General features: G+C 45.2%; 1 protein-coding gene across 3 annotated transcripts in view; it reads right to left on the bottom strand.

The window, feature by feature from the left end:
- SPDL1 (spindle apparatus coiled-coil protein 1) overlaps positions 1-21762 on the bottom strand; it is a 154796-nt gene that overhangs the window by 36969 nt on the left and 96065 nt on the right. For all 3 annotated transcript variants that reach the window (XM_077473515.1, XM_077473514.1, XM_077473516.1), the window contains exons 7-8: positions 17638-17748; positions 10939-11079 (exon numbers count right to left, since the gene is read on the bottom strand). In XM_077473515.1, the coding sequence (XP_077329641.1) occupies positions 10939-11079; positions 17638-17748 (252 nt within the window). The remainder of the gene's footprint in view (positions 1-10938; positions 11080-17637; positions 17749-21762) is intronic.

The following is a 21762-nucleotide window of genomic DNA, read 5'->3' as shown; positions in this document are numbered from 1 at the left end:
CAAAGGTCTCCAGGACCGCCAACAGAGTCCATGAGCACCGCAGTTTTAGCAGGTGAGCCGTTTGCAATAGCAGTGATATCTGGGGAAGCGCAATCTTTTGACCCTCACTCACCTGCCACAAATTAGGGACTTAAGGCAAGGTATCCAAATCCCAACCTCCTAGCAGATTGAGGGCCCCCCCTGACCCAGTGCTGCGCTGTGCTGCCGCTGACCGCTCTGCCCTGTGTCAGTCACAAAGTGCCCAGAGTAAAAACCGCGCTGTTCTGAGGTAAACAGACACCAGCACTAGAGGTAAACCGCACTGAGGCTACAAGAAAATGGCCACCGGGCGGCCTAGCAAAAAAAAGCTAACAAATGTAATGACAACAACAAGCACATGAAGTTATAGTATATTATACTGCGGAATAGCTCAAAAATTTTTAATATAGCATGCAATTGCAATTTGCATGCAAGCAATCCATTCCATTTGCAATGAAATTTAATCAGTGCAATTATATTATCTTTTTGGTATAAGTCAGATGTACTGCAGTGCAGACATATTATTAACTACCTTGCATGGCAAGAGTTGCAGCGTTTAAAAAAAAAAAAAAAGTGATAGTTTGTTATCTTTTAAAGCTGCCTCCTGGGGTTTAGCTTTTAAATTGATTTTGTCCTTTTTTTTTCTTTTCCCTCTCAGATTTCACTCCCACTATAGATCATTCTATGCTATTATTCTGCGCTACCAGCAAAGGTGGACCATGTCTGCAGTGTGGAAATATTTTAAAGTTTCTGATAAAGACCCCATATTTGCAATCTGTAGTCTTTGCTCAGCAGAAATTTCAAGAGGGGGTACAGTGCCAAGGCATTTTTCAACAACAGGTTTGATACACCACCTGAAAACACGACATCCAGTTCAGCATTCAGATTACAAGAAAACAGTGCCACTTCCAAAAAGTGACTCAGGCTCAACACCATCTGTGGCCACGGTCTTTGAAAAGGTTAAAAAATTTGCAAGTGACAGTCCTAAAGCTCGTGCCATAACAGATAAAATTATGGAATTTATTGCATTAGACGATCAGCCATTCTCTGTTGTGGAGGACATTACTACCAAGCAGACGCTATTTTGCAGATACCTGTTTACCTGAATTATTCTGCAGTGTTAGAAAACACGTTCAAGAGCTCATGACTGCCGACATCATAGTAATCAGTTTTACTACCGACATTTGGAGTTCAGACGTCAGTCCAACGAGCATGCTTAGCCTGACAGCGCAGTGGATAGATGACAAATTTCAATTGCAAAACATCCTACTTAACGCACGTGTGTTTGTTGGATCACATACTGCAGCAGCAATAGCTGACACTTTAAAATCCATGCTTGACACTTGGCACATTGAGAAGTCTAAAGTGCATTTGATTGTCTGAGATAATACGCGGAACATGGCAAAGGCAATGGAGGACAGTGAACTTAAAAGCATACCGTGTATGGCACACACGCTGCAATTGGCTGTGAATGAAGGATTGCTGAGTCAGCGCACCATATCGGATATTGTATCAAAAGGAAGAAAAATTGTGGGTCACTTTAAGCATTCTCCGCTTGCTTATTCCAGATTACAAGCTTTGCAGATACAGTTTGGAATGCCACCGAAACGACTGCAGCAAGATGTAGCCACTCGTTGGAACAGCACCTACTATATGCTGCAAAGTCTTTTTGAACAAAAGAGTGTTTTAGCTGCATACATTGCCGATTACGAGCTGCCGGCAACACTGAGTGCACATCAGTGGATGTTAGTTGAAAATAGTTTGTCTCTTCTATTTCCATTTGAACAGTTAACAAAAGAAATAAGCTCAACTAATGCTTCCATTTCTGAAGTTATTACCTTGATTGCCGCACTGAAGCGTCTGCTAGGAAACCGACCATGGCGTAAAAATGGCTAAAACCACTCTACTGGAGGCTGTTACCAACCGGTTTCAAGACACCGGAGTCCAACCCTCTGTACTGCATTGCAACAGTTCTAGATCCTCGATTTAAAGAGCATTATTTTAATGTTGAGAAAAAGCAGCGTGCACGGGAAATGATACAGGCACAAATGGGAGGTGGTGGAAGCATCCAGTGAAGGAGTTTTGAGGTGTAGCACAGAGGAAAGTGAGAAGAAACGGTTGCATACAAGTGAAGAGGAACACGCTCCCTCCATATCTGATATGTTTGAAGAAATTTTACATGAATGCACCCCGGTCCATAGCAGTGCAGCAACAAGTGCAGCTACCCAACAGCTGGACATTTATTTAGCTGAACAGCCTATCGCCAGAAGTGACAATCCCCTTCTGTACTGGCGCATCAACAAACAACGTTTTCCTTTGCTTGCACAGATTGCACGCAGATATTTATCTGCCCCAAGCACCAGTACAGAGAGTGAGAGACTATTCAGTCTAGCATCTCATATTCTTGACGAGAAGAGAAACCGTCTCTCCTGTGAGAAAGCGGAGCAACTTTTGTTCTTAAAGCAAAATCTGTCACTTATACTGAAATAGATTTATAAATCTGTAGCATAGACCAATTCCTTTACCATGTTGTTGAACATAGTAAATGAATTGGAATTGGACTGTGCTATTGGACAATTGGAACATACAACATAGTATGACTGACTACCAGTATGTTCCAGTTGTCTAGTTGTGCCATACTGCCATTAGTTGCTTGTTCATTGTAGTAGTTCTACAGTTTTTTGCACTTCTTCAATTTAAGAGATCTCCAGTTTTAGTACTGTACACACACATCATACATAGTGTTGCTGTTGGGCCAAACTATATCTCTCTCTACCTAAGCTTTCAGCCTGCTGCATGTGCAAAACTGTATGTCCTGTATCTGTGGCGGTCTACATATTCCAGTACTATACACTATACCACACTGTGTTCCAGATATGGGCGGAGACTTCCAGAAACAGACTAGTCTACATTGCTTGCTGTGATTGCCTGAGCACCGCTGCTGTAGACCAGACTGTAGACTGTGTTCCAGGATGTCTCCGCTCATACCCGGGGGCCGGAAAACAGTGTGGCCTACTGTATGACTATGTATGTAACCCGCAGCTACAACATACACTTTTATCGCACATGCAGCCGCTGACACCTTAGGGAGAGAGAACCGAATTACTACTAGTTCTTGTGATTTAAGTTGAAAATTAATAAAGTCTAAGACTTTAAGTCTTCTTAGTCATTTTATTTTTATATTATTTTATTTCATTTTATTTATTTATTTTGTTGTTATGGTTCAATGTGCACTGACTGCAGTCTACACTGCAGGATATGCTGTAGTAACTTATAATTTCATTTTGTATTTTATTTGATTTTAATGATTTTATCTTCTGTGTCCACTGTCCAATTTATTTGGGTTGCTTTATTAAAGTACTGTTATTTATTTACATTACTGGACTATTCTTTTATTCATAAAATTAATGATTCAGTTGAATATGAATACTATAATGAATAATACTATAAGGCAATTTTATATAAATCATTTTTTTTATTTAATATATAAAAAAAGCCATTTTCGGTTTCGGTGCTGTTTCGGTATCGGTTTTCGGCCTAGTGTATTTTTCATTTTCGGTATCGGTTTCGGCACCAAAAAACCCATTCGGTGCATCCCTATTTCTGAAGCACCGATAACACCAGATTCAGATCCCACAGGGGTAACGGTGGACGCACCGGAGGAACTACATGTCGCACCCCTTGAACAAAAGTGCTCACTAGAGAGTGAGACGCCAGGGGTCGCTGAAAAAAAGACAGCCAAAGCTGATGTGTCCTTTAAATGGTGCTTAAACGCCAATTTCTGGTCCACTCCTTGCTGAAGAAACAGCAGGATCCTGGATATAGAAAAGGAGCGTGGATGCCATCCTTTCTCCTCACACATGGAAATGTAGGCCTTCCAGGTACGATCATATATCTTATGAGAAGATTTCCATGCTCTCAACATAGTTGGGATCAAAAAGGCCAACAGACCCCGATTCCTCAACACCTGGCTCTCAATAGCCATGCGGTTAAAGCCAGCGATGGTAAAGCAGGATGGAGAATCAGACCTTAGGACAGAAGGTCCTCTAGCAACGGCAGTCGCCAGGGAGCACTAGGTCTGCGTACCAAGGATGCTGAAGCCAATTTGGGGCAATCAGTATTACTGGGATCCCCTCAGCTTCCACTCTGCAAAGCAGATGTGGTAACAGTTTTAGTGGAGGAAAGGCATAGATCCCACAGAGCCACTAGCACGTCTGCCCACGGATCTCTTGTCTTGGACATGAATCTCGGCACCTTGCGATTGAGACGGGAGGCCAGAAGATCCACATCTGGTGTGCTCCATCGCAGGCACAGTAGCCTGAACACCTCTGGATGCAATGCCCATTCTCCTGGGTCCAGCATCTGACGACTTAGAGAGTCCGCCTGCTAGTTCTCCACTCCCGGGATGTAAATGGTCGACAGGGCCGGTACATGTCGCTCTGCCCACCAAAGTATGTAAGCGACCTCCCGTGCGGCGGCCGAGCTTCTTGTTCCTCCTTGGTGATTGACATATGCCACTGCAGTGTAATCCACCCCAGCCGGATCAGCAAGTGGAAGAAGCTCTCGGGAGGAGATAGTCTAGGTAATCCACGATCGCGATCCTGCGTTGCCGTAGCAACGCCAAAATTGGAGCCAATACCTTGGTAAAGACTCGGGGGGCTGATGCCAAACCAAAGGGGAGAGCCACAAACTGGTAGTAGGCTTCACCCGACTGCAAAACACAGACACTTTTTATGCCAGAGGTAAATGGGTATGTGCAGGTACGCATCCTGGATGTCTAAGGATGCCAGGGAGTCCCTTTGATGGAGTGCAGCGACTACTGAGCAAACCGAGTCCATTCTGAACCGCTGCCACAAAGTGATTGAGGGCCTTTAGATCCAAATTTGGACGTACCCCTTCCTTCTTGGGAACTACAAACAGGTTTGAGTAGAACCCCTGGAACAGATACAATCACCCCCGCAATTCAGCAGGTCCCCAAGAGGGCCTCCCGGCAAGCCGGGAGAACGGGTATGCTGGAGGGGAAGAATCTGTTTTGTGGCCAAGAGAGGAAATCTATCTTGTAGCCGTAGGAAATCAGATCGCAGACCCATTGGTCGGACAGTCTAGAGGACCACCGGGCTGCAAACTCCCGAAGGCGCCCCCCCCCCCCACCTGAGTCATGGGTGGGGGCAAACCTTCATGCGGTAGCACTTTTGTTCGCAGGCTTGTTAGGCTTGCGGTTCCAGGGACGTTTCTGTCCTTCCGTGGTCGTCCTGTCGGGCTGGGGACGTTTAGCCGAAGCTCCGGGTGGATGAAAAAGCCGCTTGTGAGCAGAAAATGAGGGCCCTTGCCTATGGTGTGGCTCCTTAGCCCTCCTGGCCTGTGGGAGTAGTGTTTGGATGCCTGGTCAGCAGACCAGCATTTCAACCAAATCAGGTGCCTCAGCACCACTGCTGACACTGAAGCCCTGGATAACAGGGGGAGGGTATCCAGGGCCGTGTCACAAACGTACTTAAGGCCTTGCACTAGTTGGTCTGCTAGTTCCACGCAGACAGGAGAAGCCTGTTGTTCTCCCAATTCACAGTGCAACAGTTTTGTCCACTCAGTTAGTGTCTGCGACACAAGTGCGGATGCCAGTACTGGTCGCATGGTTGACCCCACAACCGTAAACAAGGAACGAGCAACTGCCTCTGCCTTCCTGTCCGTGGGGTCCATAAAGGCAGGAGTCCCCTCTACCGGGATCGTGGTTACTTGGTTTAACCTGGATACTGGGGGGTTCACGACTGGAGGAGCCGACCACTTTTTGAGAAGGCTCTCCTCAAAGGGGTAATGCACCGCCATGTATTCGGGGACTGAAAAGGTCCATTGCTCCCCATTCCTTGTAAATGAACTTGTCAAAATAAGTCAGATATGGGAAAACCTTAGGTGAACAGGCTGGCTTACGGGACCCAAAGGGGACCGCTACATCAGCAGAGGGATCTGCTAGCTCCTGAATCTTCAGGGTATCACGCACAGCTGTGATAAGTGCTCCAACAAGCGCTTTGTCGCGCACGGACCCGGGCTGGGACTCATCCTCACTGTCCGAACGGTCCTGGTCAGCGTCATCTGAAACGACCGGGCAGAGGTCACCAGCCTCAGCAGGGCCAGAGTTTTTTTTTTTTTTAATAGGAATTCCAACTTTTTATCCATTGGATCCCTAAGCATTTGAGCATTGTCTGCCGGACAAGTCAAACTCTTATTCACAGAAGATATAGCAGCGTTAATTGCTGGTAAACCCCACTTTTAGAGACTTTTCTCCTCCATAGGACAAGTGTGAAAAAACTTTTTAGGAGGGAAAATAATGCTTATCTGGGTGATGCTCTCAGATACAAAAAAGCTTTTCCCACAATTAATGGACAGGAAAAGGCACGCACAGCTTGAGGAAGCTTTAGAGAACCCACTCAGTTAAGGGTACATAAATGTTGAGTGGACCATTCAGCAAGAAGATAGGGACAGGGAGAGAAGAGAGGGAGGTGAGGGACCCCCGAATCGACCTCCCAGGGAATGCCCAGCTGCTCAGCCCCACCGAGGCAGGGAGAGCTATACTTACCAGTCCTGAAGAGATGTGAGACATTCCATTACAGACCCACTCTCCGATCAGTACGGGGTGGCTGCTGGCCTCGGCCCACTGTGACGCAGACATCAGTAGCCCAGTCATATGTGTGCCCCGGTGCATAAAAGCTCACCGACCACCTCTGGAGCTGCGGTATGTTGTGGCCTGCTTAGCGCGTAGCTGCGACCTGCCCACACTCGCTGGCCGGGCTGGGGAGACTACAAGGTTAAGAGTACCCAGCCTGTCACCCAGCCGGCTGTTGATAGCAGATCATAGGATCTTTCACCTTGCGCAAAAAGCAAAGCTTCTGCAGAAAAAACACGGACCGCTGGGCCCGTCAGGGTTCCTAGGTCCTTCTTCACTAGGCAAAATAAATCTGATGGCTGCATGGCGGGCTGGGGGGGTTTTTACCTAAGGGACCGCCCCTTGGGCGGAACTGAAAAGTTCTGTGTTTTCCATAACATGTAATGCCTAGTCTTGTCCTAAAGGTGGCGTAACAACCCAATGGCTAAGAGAGGAGCTGTGTCAGTCGGTGAATATAAGAGAAATGGAAGCGGCCTCCCCTCATGATGAAACAGACCCAGCACCTCTAAGGGAAGAAAAAAAGGGCAGAAAAGACAAAATGGACCCTAACAGCCAGGGCAGCCACCTGCCAAAGCCCAGAGGACCCCCGGCCATGCACCGCACCTCATTCCCAGTCACACAGCGGCCCCAGCAGGTGGAGGAGGGCATGAGGGACAGGGAGAGAGGAAAGGGAGTGTGAGAGACCCCTTAGTCGACCTCCCAGGGAATGCCCAGCTGCTCTATCCTGCCGAGGCAGGGAGAGCAGTACTTGCCCTCCTGTCAGGATTGCTGGATGCATTCCACCACATACCTATCACCCGAGCAGTACGGGGTGGCTGCTGGCCACGGTACACTGACACGGACAGCAATAGCCTGGTCATGTGTGCCCCGGAGCATATAGCTCACCGGCCACCCCTGGAGCAGAAGGGGCATGTTGTGGCTGACCCAGCGCGTAGCTAGGGTCTGCTCACACTTGATGGCCAGGCTGATGAAACTACAAGGATCTATATTATCCAGCCTGTCACCCAGCCCGGCTGTTGATTGTAGAAAAAATGAAAAAATTGCCAGGACCAATGGTCCTCTCAGGGAGCCAGATCCTTCTCCTACACTAGGTAGAAAAAACTGAGCTGCAGGAAGCAGGGTGAGGGGTTATAGCCAGAAGACCTGGGTGGTGCTGTGCAGTCTTGCTGTTTTTACATGTGTTAAATGTTCTGCCTAGTCCTCTACTGAAGGTGGCGTGATAACCCTAAGGTCAAGAATTAAAGGAGCTGTGTCCATCAATGAGCGAAAGAGAAAAGGGATTTAACGGTAAGTAGAAAAATAAAAATACAGTAATTGAAGGACATACTGTAGCTTGGTAAGAATCTTGACTGTAGGGACGCCCCAAAGCAGTGACCATTAAGGTATGGAAGACCAGAGGCAAAACACGCAACGTACAAAGAAACCCCCTGGAAGGGAACCAGAACCCTAAACTGTCACTTGTAAAACCTTACAGACAGACAATGGCCAAACCCCATCTTAAAGCTTGGAAAAGATATGGCATAATGCTGAAACGCTCAAGACACACTAATCGTCTAGGAGCCTGACCTCTAACGGCATAGGCTTGAACAGCAATCTGTCCAATCCAACGCAAAAATGTTGGCAGAGGAAGTTGCAAACCCAGTACACTACCGAGTACAAAACACAAAGAGGAAGTTCAACTTGTGAAAATAGGCAATAACAGATAGATAGCAGAGCCATCAGAGGGGAGGGATAGAGGCCACTGCAGAGTGAACGGAGTACCTCCACAAAGGAATTAAGAGCCCAAAGGTCCAGATCTGCCAAACCCACATCTCCATTGGCAAAAAACAAACAAAAAACAAACACTGCAGCAGAAACCCCTGAACTTTTTGTTGCCAGGGACCAGAGTGAGCACGCCTGGATGACGTAACCCTCAACTGCCAGGTACAGTTGAGACAGCGAAGGCCTGGGGTTGGAAGAAAATAATTTGTCAGGTGGAATAAGAAAGAAAAAGTATCCTGAAGCCCACATGTGCACGAATCTATGGGCAGAGAGATGACCCAACCCAGCCATCCAAAAGGCTCATGGCCAGAGGTCTGCAAAGACCAACAGAGTTTCCCTTACTGATATATTAAAATAACCCAACACTAACCCAGGGCTGCAGTAGGCTGTCTGTACCACCCTCAGGAGGCAAGTTTTACCAATAGCCCTACAGAGAAGGTGTCCAGGACAGCTTAGAAAATGGCACCCCTGCAAAAGCATGTGCTGCAAATATTATACACAGGCCCGCTCAACAGTCCCAGGAAAGCATGCTGGATAGCAATGTGAAGGCATACAAACCCCCACAGGACAGTTACAGCCAAAAACTACCAGGAGATCCGTGCATAGGAGAATGGGAACCACAGGGCAGTCCACAACAGATAGGCATTTCCTCCAAATACTGGCCACTAAACTCCGTAAGCAGAAATAGCCAAGGTACAGTATGGTGCATCATGGATGACAGGGAGCATCTGGCATATGAGACACTGATAGTTATGAAACCATAGTAGACAAAAACTGCAAGCATCTGTATCAGCATGGAACAGAACACACCACAAGCCTGGGACTAAGGCAGCCACCTGTGACCCCACAGAAACCATATAGCTGCAACAGGGGAATAAAAGTGTACAATCAGGACTGCGGAAGACACCGCGGTAAGCCCCAACACGGCCTAGCCATGTATGCAGATAACATTAATACAGTCTCAGTCAAAATGAGAAGGGGCCCAGTTGTTTGGTGGGGCAGCGGTTCTGCCAATCAGGGACTAGACCTGAGAGAGCACAGCAGACCCTCCCCCCAGGAACTGCACAACTATAGCCTTACAAAGCCCACAGGGAGTACAGCAAGAAAAAACTGTTCCCACCATTCCCCAGCAGGAGTGTTTAACCCCTCTATAAGCCTGAGGGCCCAGCTTGGGGAACTAGCAGAGGGCATCAAGGAATCTGCTACAAACAGGGTGGAGGCAGAGCCATTGGGACCTTGAAAAGCAATAAAGTGCCAATGTTAACACAAGTGACAGCCTCTCCCCTGCCATGACAACAGATCAGCAAGACTCCAGGGCGTTACGTCAACCTCGACCTCGCTCACCACAGTGCCGCCTATCAAGGATCCTGGGCCACATCACATCCGCCTCGAGCTCAGGCACAGAGTGCGGACAGAAGATCTAGCAGAAAAGGGCAAATTACCTAAAATAAAATGGCAGGTGCAACAGCCCACCCCAGATCTGCTAATCAGGGAAAAGGGAGCTAGGCTACATCACGTACGCTCCCAGCTCAGATACAGAGCATAGGTGGAATTAACGTCAGGAAAGGGTAACTGCCCCAAGACAAACAGTATTGGAAAAAAACACATTTTAAATGATGCTAGATCTGATTTCTGCACTGTATATCCCCAAAGCCTCTGGGTCTTTTTACCAACTAGGGAAGGGGGGAGAAGTGCGCATATGTCTACAGTGCTGCCCAAGGTACCCCAGAGCTGAAACCAAGGGGCCGTCCACCTGTCTTGGGACATCAGCAGGACTACCAGATACGTGTCCTAGTAGAATGAGCAATAGCACAGTATGCACACAGCAGCACTTTTTCCCCTCAGTTACGCCTATTACAAAGTACTGCAGACACACTGGACACAGGGGGGTTGATTTACTAAAACTGGAGAATGCAAAATGTAGTGCAGCTGTGCATGATAGCTAGTTTCTAACTTCAACTTGGTCAATAAGCGTTGACAAAAAAAAACAAAAAAAAACAAACATGGAAGCCGATTGGTTTCTGTGAAGAGTTGCACCAGATTTTGCACTCTCCAGTTTTAGTAAGTGAACCCCACAGAGATACCCAAAACCTCTACTACCCACCCTAGAAGATATGGGAAGGAGGAAGTATGCCAACTTACCTTTCCTGAAGATGACAGTGGTCTGCCTAATTCAGGACATCTCTCAGACAAAGCCAGGGCACCGTCTGCCTGGGGGAACACTGACATTCAGCCTGTAGCCGATCGTTTATATGTGCCCCCCATGAGGAACACTTAATGTCCTCATCCAGCTGTCGCAGCTGACCTACAGTAGTGGTGACTACTGTATCTACTGTATACAAACATCAATGTACATGCATTGTAAAAATGTCTAGCAGTATATATGGCTGAATACCTCAACAAATCTTGCACAACAAGAAAAAAAAGCATGGCTCCAACACACATTTAAAACAAATGAGCAAAAATAATAATAATAATAATAAATGAATATTTAAGAAACAAACCTGACTTTTTTCCAGTTGCCGCACTTTTACAAGGAGTTTTTCTATTTCACCGTTCTTTTGTTCAACCATTGATTGCAATCTCTCCATCTGATCAGGGTCCATCTGGGATCCCTTCAGCTGTAACAATGTTGCAATCTGCACCTATAAGACAAGAAATATAATAAACAAAATTAAAATAAAATACAAAAACACTATAAGGCCTCTTGCACACAGATGTCATAATTCACTGTTAATTTACTTTGATAACAAAGTTCCTGAGTAAAATAAACTGTGCAAAGACCTTGTGTAAACATACGTAAATGTGTGTAAGTATATACATGAGTAAAAGCCTCTTCTAGCTCCCAGAGTCTGTTTTGCATATTTTATAATATCATTCAAATTGATTGATGCCCATTCCTTCCATGTTGCTGCTTCCTACTTTTGGGAGTGTTCTAGGGGGAGGTGTGTGTTATTTTGCTGGTTTTCCAATGCCTTCCTCTTGGGGATATTAAAGAGTCGTTCCGTGAGCTCGACAAAACTATTCTGCTGTGTTCAATGAACGCCCCCCCTGTCAGTGTCCGCAAGCCCCCCCGTCAATCTCCACATGCTCCCCCCGCCTCCTTGGTGCTCAGTGTCCGCATGCTCCCCCCTCCTCCTTTATGGTCAGTGTCTGCATGCCTCCCTGACCTCTTTGGTGGTCAGTGTCTGCATGCCCTCCTGACCTCTTAGTTAGTTAGTGTCCACGCTTCTCTACCCCCCCCGCTTGACATTTTATTTGCAGTTTTCACAGTATAGGTCCTCTAATCAAGTGTTCAGATAAACATCCCCATGCAACTTGACTTTTAGGGTCTGTTAGTGTGTTCGTGTTCCTAGGCATTATCTGAATATTTCTGTTTAAATAGATGTACATAGTGCATAAAAACTGTGGTATTCACCAAGTCCCTACACATTTATTCTACTCCTATCTCCAAATTAAACATTATTTCACGAAAAATAGGACACCAACGCTCCAGGTCAATTCACCAAGAAATTGCTCGTTCTCCAAGCAGGTAAGGGTCCCAGGTGCAGGCTGATTGCACAAACCAAATAGATAAAGGATGAACAAACTCTGGACAGCCGCACTCTGGATCAGATGAAAAGTAAAAAGTGCCTTTTATTTCTTCAAACTAAAAGAACCTCACATCACACAGATAACAGCAACAAAGGGAAAAAAAGAAAAACAAAATTCTGACGTGTTTCACGCTAAAGCTAGCGCTTACTCATAGCTTATGCTATCCTTAAACATTATTTCAGTTCCAAATCCCCCACCCTTACCTTGGATAGGCCCACTCCATTTGAACTCCTATGTGCCCAGGACCCATACCAAGCCAATCTTATTTCAGAAATGTATAAATATCTACATGAGTATTCTCCACTCACTGCCACATGTCATTCTTACATGCAGAAATGGTCCCAGGTCAAACGACCCATTCCTATCCCTCAATGGCAGAAAATATGGGAAGTTGCTTCCAAATCATCACAATGCATGGAGCAGAGGGAAACGACCTATAAGATTCTGCCATTTTGGTACAGAACTCCAGAGGTCTTACATAGATATGATCCCAGGGACCCTTGGGTGTGTTGGAGATGCCGAGGTGACATAGGCTGCCACTTTCATATTTTTTTGGGAATGTCCCATTATTCAATCCTTTTGGTCCTTTATCCATACCTACTTGCAAAATCTTTTTGAAACCAATCTTCCTTTGGATCCAATCCAATTTCTTCTGGGTCTGCCATTCCCTGGCATCTCCAAACATACTTAAAAATTAGCAAGCTTTATTCTATTGCCCGCAAAACGAGTCATACCCTTGAGATGGTTATCCCCATCCCCACCCACTCTTTCGCAAGTCTTGCAAATATTGGGAGCAGACCCGTAGAATGGAACACCTCACTGCTACTATCCATGACACACTTCCTCAATTTTCAAAGATTTGGGACCTATGGGACCATTACCAACTCAACCCTGGGACTCTTCCACTACATTTCCAATAGCATAATACCCTTTTAAACGTGTACGTTGAATGTTTTTTCCCTCAACTTCGCTTACATATTCTATTAAAGATTCAATGGTGTCCCCCTCTATGTGGGAATCCCATGGGGTGCCTCTGTCTGGTATTGGCACTCCTATGATCCCTCCAACCAAGACCCAGTGAGCAACAACCTCTATGGTGTGATATACCAATCTACCTGGGTCTCTCCCCATGCCCTCTCTTTACCTTCCTCCTTTGACCTATGTAACTGCTATATTGTAAACTTGTGAAGTCGGTAGCACTGCACCCCTACCTTTAAGGCTTTGCCCTAGGTTATGTACTTTTTGAAAGACTATACTTATTTTGTTCTGGCAACTGTTTGACGTTGCCTTCCCATCTGTATTTTTGAAATCTTTTAATAAAAATACAATAAAAAAAAAAAATAAAAAAACTGTGGTATTCCACATCAGGCATTAAATTGCAGCTGTGCCCTATCCATAGGAACCACCAGAACAATATATTAAAAGGTCTGTCCACCCAAAAATATATATATATATTTTTTTATACATGGCACATGATGGCCTCACTCACATTGAGATCTCACTGCTATAATTTGCTACTCTGGATCTGGACATACTTTAACATTGGCATAAGGTACCTTCAGCAGGAAGCTAGGGTATACCGCCTGCTGACAATCCAGAGAGATCCAGGGCCCACCAGCAATGGTCTATGATTGCCACATAGAATCAATTTCCTCCTATCAATTAAGAAAAAAGACAGTTCCCATGGCAGTGTCCCTAAGAGAGACAATGTAAGCTAAGGGTACACTCTCAAGATCGTCCAGTACAGTGATCATTGTCTAGTGCTACCTCCTCTGTCTCAGAGTTGAGGGTACAGTAACACCGAAGATGGAATCCAACAGAGTCTAAACAAGAAGACATGCTTAAAGTGGGTTACCCCAATGTAGAGGAAGTGATCTGATCAATCATGTGGAGGCCCCAGAGATGGGAGGTTCTCCAATGATCAAATTTCCCAGATATAGGAGTACAAATTATCCCAGTCACCAGAAGAGGCTGAAGGATCACTCTAGGATTATCTGCTTCATAGGGACAGGCTTGTTGGCATATTCAGAACCCAAACCCATGGCAACAGCGAGGGGGCTAAAAAGAGCCAGGAAAAATAAAAATAAATAAGTGGTGTGGGGTCCTCCAACACCCTACACTCCTGCAAGAGAATAAGGGATAATTACATGGCCGATGACAAGGGGACTGAGAATACACAGTGTGTGGACTTTGGTAAGGGATTAAGCTGAATAGGCTCACCCACCAGTGACAGATGGCTACCAACACTGAAACCTGGTATAGTCTGATCCAGTCAGATCTATCAGGTGTTAGGCCCTTCGGGAAGGTGGTAAATACAAGGATTAGTAAAAGTAGATATTTCTCAGGAAATGTTCCGAGTATAACACAACTGGAAAGCCAGGATAGACCACTAGATTGAAAACGAGGGTCAGTGCTCATGAAACAGCACCTGTACCAGACTGACACAGGATACAGGCCCTTATCCGGAGGTCAGAAAAAAAACTCTGATATTGTTTTTATCCCGATTGCTTACGCAGATACTGTTGGCCAGTAACACTCCTAATCTAGCAATTAGCTTCCCTACATAGATTCACACAGGAAGGCCCTATTTTAAGTCAATTCAAGGTATTTATTTTACCTGAAGTCCTGATGAAGTGTAAACCAATAATTTAACTTGGACAGAGGTCAGAGCTGGTGCCAGTTAACCTAGTAGGTCAGGGGGTCCTTCTGGAAAGGAAGGGCACTGGGGGGTATCCGGTACCATAATGGGCTTTAAATATCCCAAGAACAGGGATATTTTCCTGAAAAAGGGAGTGGAGGCCCAGATAGATGGGGCAGAGCTCCAGAAACCTGCACTGAAACATGGTTGCCACGGATGGGAGGAAACCAGGAAGAGTTTGGACATTGCATTCTCGAATGGCGGGTGTAGTGGAAACATCTTTGCAGCTGTAGAAGATCTAAAATAACCAAACCTGGAGACAGAAGGCTGCCCCCTAAATCAGTGGTCTCCAAACTGCATCCCATGGGCTGGATGTGGCCCTTTGGTTGCCTTTTGTCTGGCCCCTGGGACACTGCTCCTCCCACTGACACCAATGATGAGGAGCCAATATGTTCACTGACATCAACAGTGGGACATAATACCTGCAATGGACACCAACCCCCCCCCCCCCCCAACACATGTGCAATGTCTTCTTTTTCACTACCAAGTCTGAAGCATGGTCTACGCCCAATGATGCCAGGCATTTTCTACTACACAGCCCAGCCCCCCTAATGACTGAATCTGGTCCTTTGTTTAGAAAGTTTTGCGACCCCTGCTCTGCATCAATAGGTTCCAAAACAACCCCTTGTAATGCTAAAGAACGGTCTCTTGACAGTTTGTAGGGACTTTGAATCAGAGTCAAAAATGGCCACAGCGACCAGTGGCCTAACCTCTTCTAGGGTCTTGGGAAGGTCAGAGATAGACCCTACAGGGGATGGTGCTGGACCACTCAGAGCTTCTGTGATCATTTTCGATGCGGAATTGTGCGGATGTGGCCAGAAACTCCTGAGGAGGACTCAGACAACTGAGAAGGGGATTAGAGCCTAGCGCCTAAAAGGTCACATTCCAAGCTAGCCATTCATGTGCAGTCTAGAAGTGTCCCTTGCCAGGCTTAATGTATAACTAAAGGCACAACTTTTTTTTTCGTTTTGGATAGAGTAGAGAGGGATTAGAACACTTGTCAGTTTTTATTGAGGTCTGTGTCCCTGCTAAGGAGAGTCAACCTCTTTATTTGTCCTGTTTACCATCATCATTAAAAGTGAAAGTAACAAAAAATAAAACACATTTTGGATTGCCCCCAGAAAAGTAATAGGGGGAAATCTTCCAATGGGGACACTAGTTCCTTTAAGCTGGGTGGAACCAATGTATTCTCTTCATTTGCAGGGATTTCCTCACTTCTGTTTGTCTATGAGACAGGAAGTGAAGGGAAAACTGTGCAATGGGACACAGATAGTTAACTAAAAATATGGCAGGGGTTATAACCCTCCCTTGCTATATCCAAAAGGTTCTACTTTAAGAAATGCTGATCCAGATAGCTCAAGCAACAATGTTATGAGGCATCTTATCTTGATTGAAGTTGATGGAAACTAAAATACAAGAAAAAGATGGATAAAGAAAAAAAGAAAAACTAGGAAAATTTACTGAACATTGTCCATCCTTACAGAACACGAGCAAAAAAAAAAAAAACCGAGGCATTTTGGGGAGGAGGAGGGGTTATACTTAAACTGGCTTACAATTTTTTTTTTACCAGAGTTCAAATCCTACTGTAGGCTGCATTTATCTGAATTTCTGAGTCCATCAGTGGACATTATTGGAACATTTTTATAATGAACATTTCTAATTTTATTTTTTTCTTCAGGGGAGTCCAGGATCAGGTCAGAGGGTCATGATCTAGCCCCTCCCTCCATGCAATTCTGCAGAAACAGATCACTTATAAAAGTGTATCAGCTCCGCCATGTTTAAAGATAGTATGTAAAGGTTACATAAAAAAAAAACTAAAGTAGAAAAAGGTAAGTGTCACATTTTAGCCAGTTCCTGATGAAGATCTGTGTTCTGGAATCTTGACCCTAAATAGACAGGGTCCTAAATCCCAGTACCACCCAGTATGGTATTCAGTCCTGTCCAGCCGCAGCTTGCTATAGACTTTTACAAGCTGACTGGATACTGTACATGTCTCTCCCAGGCGCACTAAAGTGCCAGGACTGACGCACTGCAACTGAACGGCCCTGTGTGCAAGGGACCTAAATAATAGTTGGTTAAAAATAATTTCCTAGGTGGGCCTCCAGAATTATAACTGAAGAATGAATGTTCATCTTCTTTCAAAAAATGTTGCTGGTTCTGATCCAAATACAGACCAATAAAAAAAAAATAATAAAAAAAAACACCATTACTATCGTTTTGTGCAGTCTCAATACAAAACGTCTTCAAAACAAACTTATATCAAAAGAAACATGGGGGCTGTCACTGCTGCCTTTTGAAAAGGTTGGTTGCCTGGTTATGATGGCTTAATTCTTTCAGAGTCACATTGCTGATCCTAAGCCGCTGCAGTTTTCAACAGTTCTAGTATTGCATATACCTGTTCCCCTCCTGCGTGCCGTGGTTCCTCCTGCTGGCTAGTACACCCTGTAGTGATATAGGAGCAGGTGGGAGGGAAAAAAATATATGCGGATGATGGAGTAGGGATTCACAAACCTGATCACATTAAATACCCACAAGTGAGTGAGTGTGAGCAATGTGGCAGAGTTCAACGTGGGCTGACAGAAAAGTAAGTATACAGGTTAGATTTTTTACTTACAACCCCCTGACGACAGGGTCAGTTACGCCGATAATACAGTTTCCTTTAGGCAACAACTAAGTAGTGTATAACTCCAACTATTCAAAGCATTCAAATATTCAATCAAATAGGACCTTGCAATACTAAATAAATTTTAAAATCTATGTATCATGTGTAATCATCTTGTACAATCAGACTATGATTTACAGCCTGATTAGGATTTTTACGATCAGACCAAATTGTAGGCCTCCTTAAGAGGCCTTTGTACAATCAGACCGCTTTACGTGGACAGCTCAACATTTTTATCTAAACTTATACCTTCATGCGATGCATTTGCTGCCTGGAAAAAGCATGTTGTTTCTGAAGGGATTGATACTGAACTTTCATACTAATCAATTGACGTTCCATTTCTGCTCTACGGTCTTCAACCTGCAAGAGAGAGGAAGACAGAGGGAAAAAAGAAAGAACAAGAATATTAGCTCATTACATATACAAGCTGTACTCCAGTTTAGTAGCCCTGCATTTAAAAGTAAAGAAAGGGTAATGTCAATAGTTTTCCCATTCTCTGCCATATTCCTACTGGCCCATTACTATGATGGGCTGCCTCACTGGCCAACAAGAATGCATGGGAGGGGGCAAGCAAGCTCTATCACTTCAAGAAGTGCCAAAGCTTTGCTGGTTTAGAACAGTCTGGGTATTCAGGTGTGTATGATGTGTTTAAATCTGCTGGCACCTTTGTATATTTAAAGTGACAAGGACATTTTAAAGATCGTTTGACAAGACTGGGACTCTGCAGGTCAACATACACTATATTACCAAAAGTACTGGGACGCCTGCCTTTATATACACACACGGACTTAAATGACATCTCAGTCTTAGTCTGTAGGGTTCAATATTGTGTTGCGGCTATAACAGCTTTAACTCTTCTGGGAAGTCTGTCCACAAGGTTTAGGAGTGTGTCTATGGGAATGTTTGACCATTCTCCCAGAAGCGCATTTGTGAGGTCAGGCACTGTTGTGGAGGAGAAGGCTTGACTTGCAGCCCCCGCTCCAATTCATCCCAAAGGTGTTCTATTGTTTGGAGGTCAGGACTCCGTGGAGGCCATTCAAGTTCCTTCACCCTAAACTCGCTCATCCATGTCTTTATGGACCTTACTTTGTGCACGTTGAAAGACTCTAAGCCCTTGTACACACGGTGGGAGATTCCGTCGGAATGTGTCCGATCAGAGCGTTTTGTCAGATATTCCGACTGTGTGTGGTCTGCATCGGACTGTTTCCGTCGGAATATCCGTCGGACCAACTTTTCCAACTTGCCGGAAATATTTTCCGACAAAATGCTCAGATCAGACATACTCCGATCATGTGTAGAGAATTCCGATCGGACAAAGTGTCACGCATGCTCAGATAAAATTCCTACACCAAAGCTATTGGCTACTAGCGTGAACATAGTCCCATCATAACGAAATAACGTCATCACGTTGGATTTTCCGAGAACTTTGTACGACCGTGTGTATACAACAGTTTCGGACAAAATCTGTCGGACAAAATCAGACGGATTTGGTTGTCGGAATCTCCGACCGTGTGTACAAGGGCTTAGTCATCTCTGGCCCTCACACTTAAGCTGACGTGTCAGATTTGGACAAAGAAATGAAAGGAGTTTCTAAAGTAATGTATTTATTTTAATTCAAATAATAAATAAGTTATACTTACTTGCTCAGTGCAATGGTATTGCAAAGAGCAGCCCGATCCTCCTCTTTTGGAGTCCCCCGCTGGTGCTCTTGGCTCCTCCTCTTCTTTGCCGCTTGCTATGGGGGCAGACGCATGGGATTGATCTTGAGCCTGGCTGTGTGATCTATTGACACACACAGCATAGTTTAGACTCTACCTTAACCCCTCCCCCACTCCGTCACAACATTGTATTGACAACAGCAGGGAAAAATGGCTCCTACCGATCAGTACCTGTGAGTAAAGGGAGAGGGGAGAGAAGAGATGCAGCCATTCACAGTGCTAGATCAACTGTGAACTCAGGTAAGTATTTAGGGTGATGGAAGAACAAGCCAAGCTGTAAGCAGGTTTACCTTAATGCAAGGAATGCTGGTCAAAACCAGGTACCCACTACCCCCCCCCCCCCCCCAAAAAAAAAATGCCAAATGTGGCAGTGGAGGGTGTAAACAAGCAGAGCTCAACTGCTTTAACCACTTGTTTTTTTTTTTTTTTATCTGCAAGGTTGCAAGGGAACAAGTCTTGAGTTTTTGATGGAAATGCACACTTTTAATAGAGTCAAGTCAATAATACCAGCAATTGTTTTCTGTTAAAGCAATTTAGATATTTATTTAGATACAGCAGGTTTAAAAAAATAAAAATAAAAACAACAGGACACATATTAATGGTTACACAGTGATGAAGTGCAACTAAATAAAAATAAAAATTATGATTTGCTATCTTATAGGAACATTTAGAAATGTTAAAAATGTTTAAAACTATATTCTTATTCTCCTAAAATAATCCCTACATACCCACTAATTAAAGTGGGTACCTAACCCCCCCCCCCCCCCCCACAACCACCACCACACCACCCTTTTGTCCGCAGCTTTCTGAGACACGGGATTACGGGATTATCCACAAAGTGCAACGCAGCACGTGCAGTAGGAAGCCAGCTGCCAGCAAGGAGTAACAGTCGGCTTCCCAAAGTAAACATGCCGACACAGGGAACACGGAGACTGGCAAAAAAAAAAACTATCCATTTCCCATGTTTTCATTCATAGGACATGGAAACAAGGCTAAGCGACTCAACTATGCACAAAACATAGGAACTGGAGTGCAGAAAAATGGCAGCAGGTCCTCTGGACTGACGAATCAGAATTTTTAAATATCTGGCTGAAAAGCGCTACAATAATGAGAGTCTGCAGGCAACAGTAAAGCATGGTAGAGGTTCCTTGCAAGTTTGGGGCTGCATTTCTGTAAATGGAGTTGGATATTTGGCCAGGATCAATAGTGTCTTCAATGTTGAGAAATACAGGCAAATACGTATGCATCATGCCTTGCTATCAGGGAGACATGTGATTGGCTCCAAATGTATGCAGCAGGACAAGACCCCAAACATACAACCAATGTCATTAAGAACCATCTTCAGTGTAAAGGAGAACAAGGAGTCCTGGAAATGATGGCTTGGCACCCAAAGAGCTCTGATCTCAACATCGAGTCTGTCATGAATTACATGAAGAGAAACTGTGTGCAAGTGTACCTAGAAGAATTGAAGCAGTTTTGAAGGCTTTAAAAAAGACTCATCAAATGTTTAGTCTGCAGAGGAATAATCAGCTTGTTTTTCCTCGCAAATGCTTGAGCGTAATATCTCATTCTGCCCCCACTGTTCACTTGGTAAAGGGTTTGAGGTGGGGGGAGGGGGATCTAGCACACTTCCTATCCACCTGGATGATGGATTTTCTCCATCCACCTGGATAACCATTATGGATAACCAGATAGGGCGACTTGCAGGACAAGGCCGCCAGTTCCGAAACCCTCCCGGCCAATGTAATGGCCACTAGAAAGACCACTTTCTGGGAGAGTCAACAAGGGAATTTCTCTGATGTTCTCAAACAGCGGTTTCTGAAGTTCCGATAACACTAGGTTCAGATCCCAAGGTGGATGCACCGGAGGAACTACATGCCGGACCCCCTGAATAAAAAGTGCTCACTAGAGAACGAGCCGCCAGGGGTCACTGAAAAAAAGACAGCCGAGGCTGATTTGTCCTTCAATGGTGCTTAAAGCCAATTTCTGGTTTACTCCTTGCTGTAGAAACAGCAGGATCCTGGAAACGGAATAGGTGTGTGGATGTCTTCCTTTCTCTTCACACATGGAGATGTAGGCCTTCCAGGTACGATGGCATATCTTCCGAGAAGAAGATTTCCGTGCTCTTAAAGTTGAAATCACAGAGTCCGAGAGGCCTCGGTTCCTTAGCACCTGGCTCTCAACAGCCATGCCGTTAAAACCAGCGATAGTAAAGCAGGATGGAGAATCGGACCTTGAGACAGAAGGTCTTCTCGCATCGGTAGTCGCCAGGGAGCATCCGCAACCAAGCGTACTAGGTCAGCTTACCAGGGGAGCCGAGGCCAATCTGGGGCAATCAATTACTGGATTCCCCTCGGTTTCCACTCTGCGGAGCAGACGTGGTAGTAGCTTTAGTGGAAGAAAGCATAGATCAGTCAGTACTGACCCCACGGAGCCACCAGCGCGCCTGACGCGTCTGCCCAAGGATCTCTTGTCCTGTATATGAATCTTGGCACCTTCCGATTGAAACGGGAGGCCAAGAGATCCATATCTGGTGTACCCCATCGCAGGCACAGTAGCCTGAACACCTCTGGATACAGCGCCCATTCTCCTGGGTCCATCATCTGGCGACTTAGGTAGTCCGCCTGCCAGTTTTCCACTCCTGGGATGTAAATGG

The sequence above is a fragment of the Lithobates pipiens genome, unplaced genomic scaffold (assembly GCF_037356315.1).
Source record: "Lithobates pipiens isolate NorthernLeopardFrog02 unplaced genomic scaffold, aLitPip1_a1.2 Scaffold_8, whole genome shotgun sequence".
Taxonomy (NCBI): Eukaryota; Metazoa; Chordata; class Amphibia; order Anura; family Ranidae; genus Lithobates; species Lithobates pipiens.
Note: the sequence above shows the minus strand (reverse complement) of the source record. Positions and strands in the feature narration are given on the sequence as shown.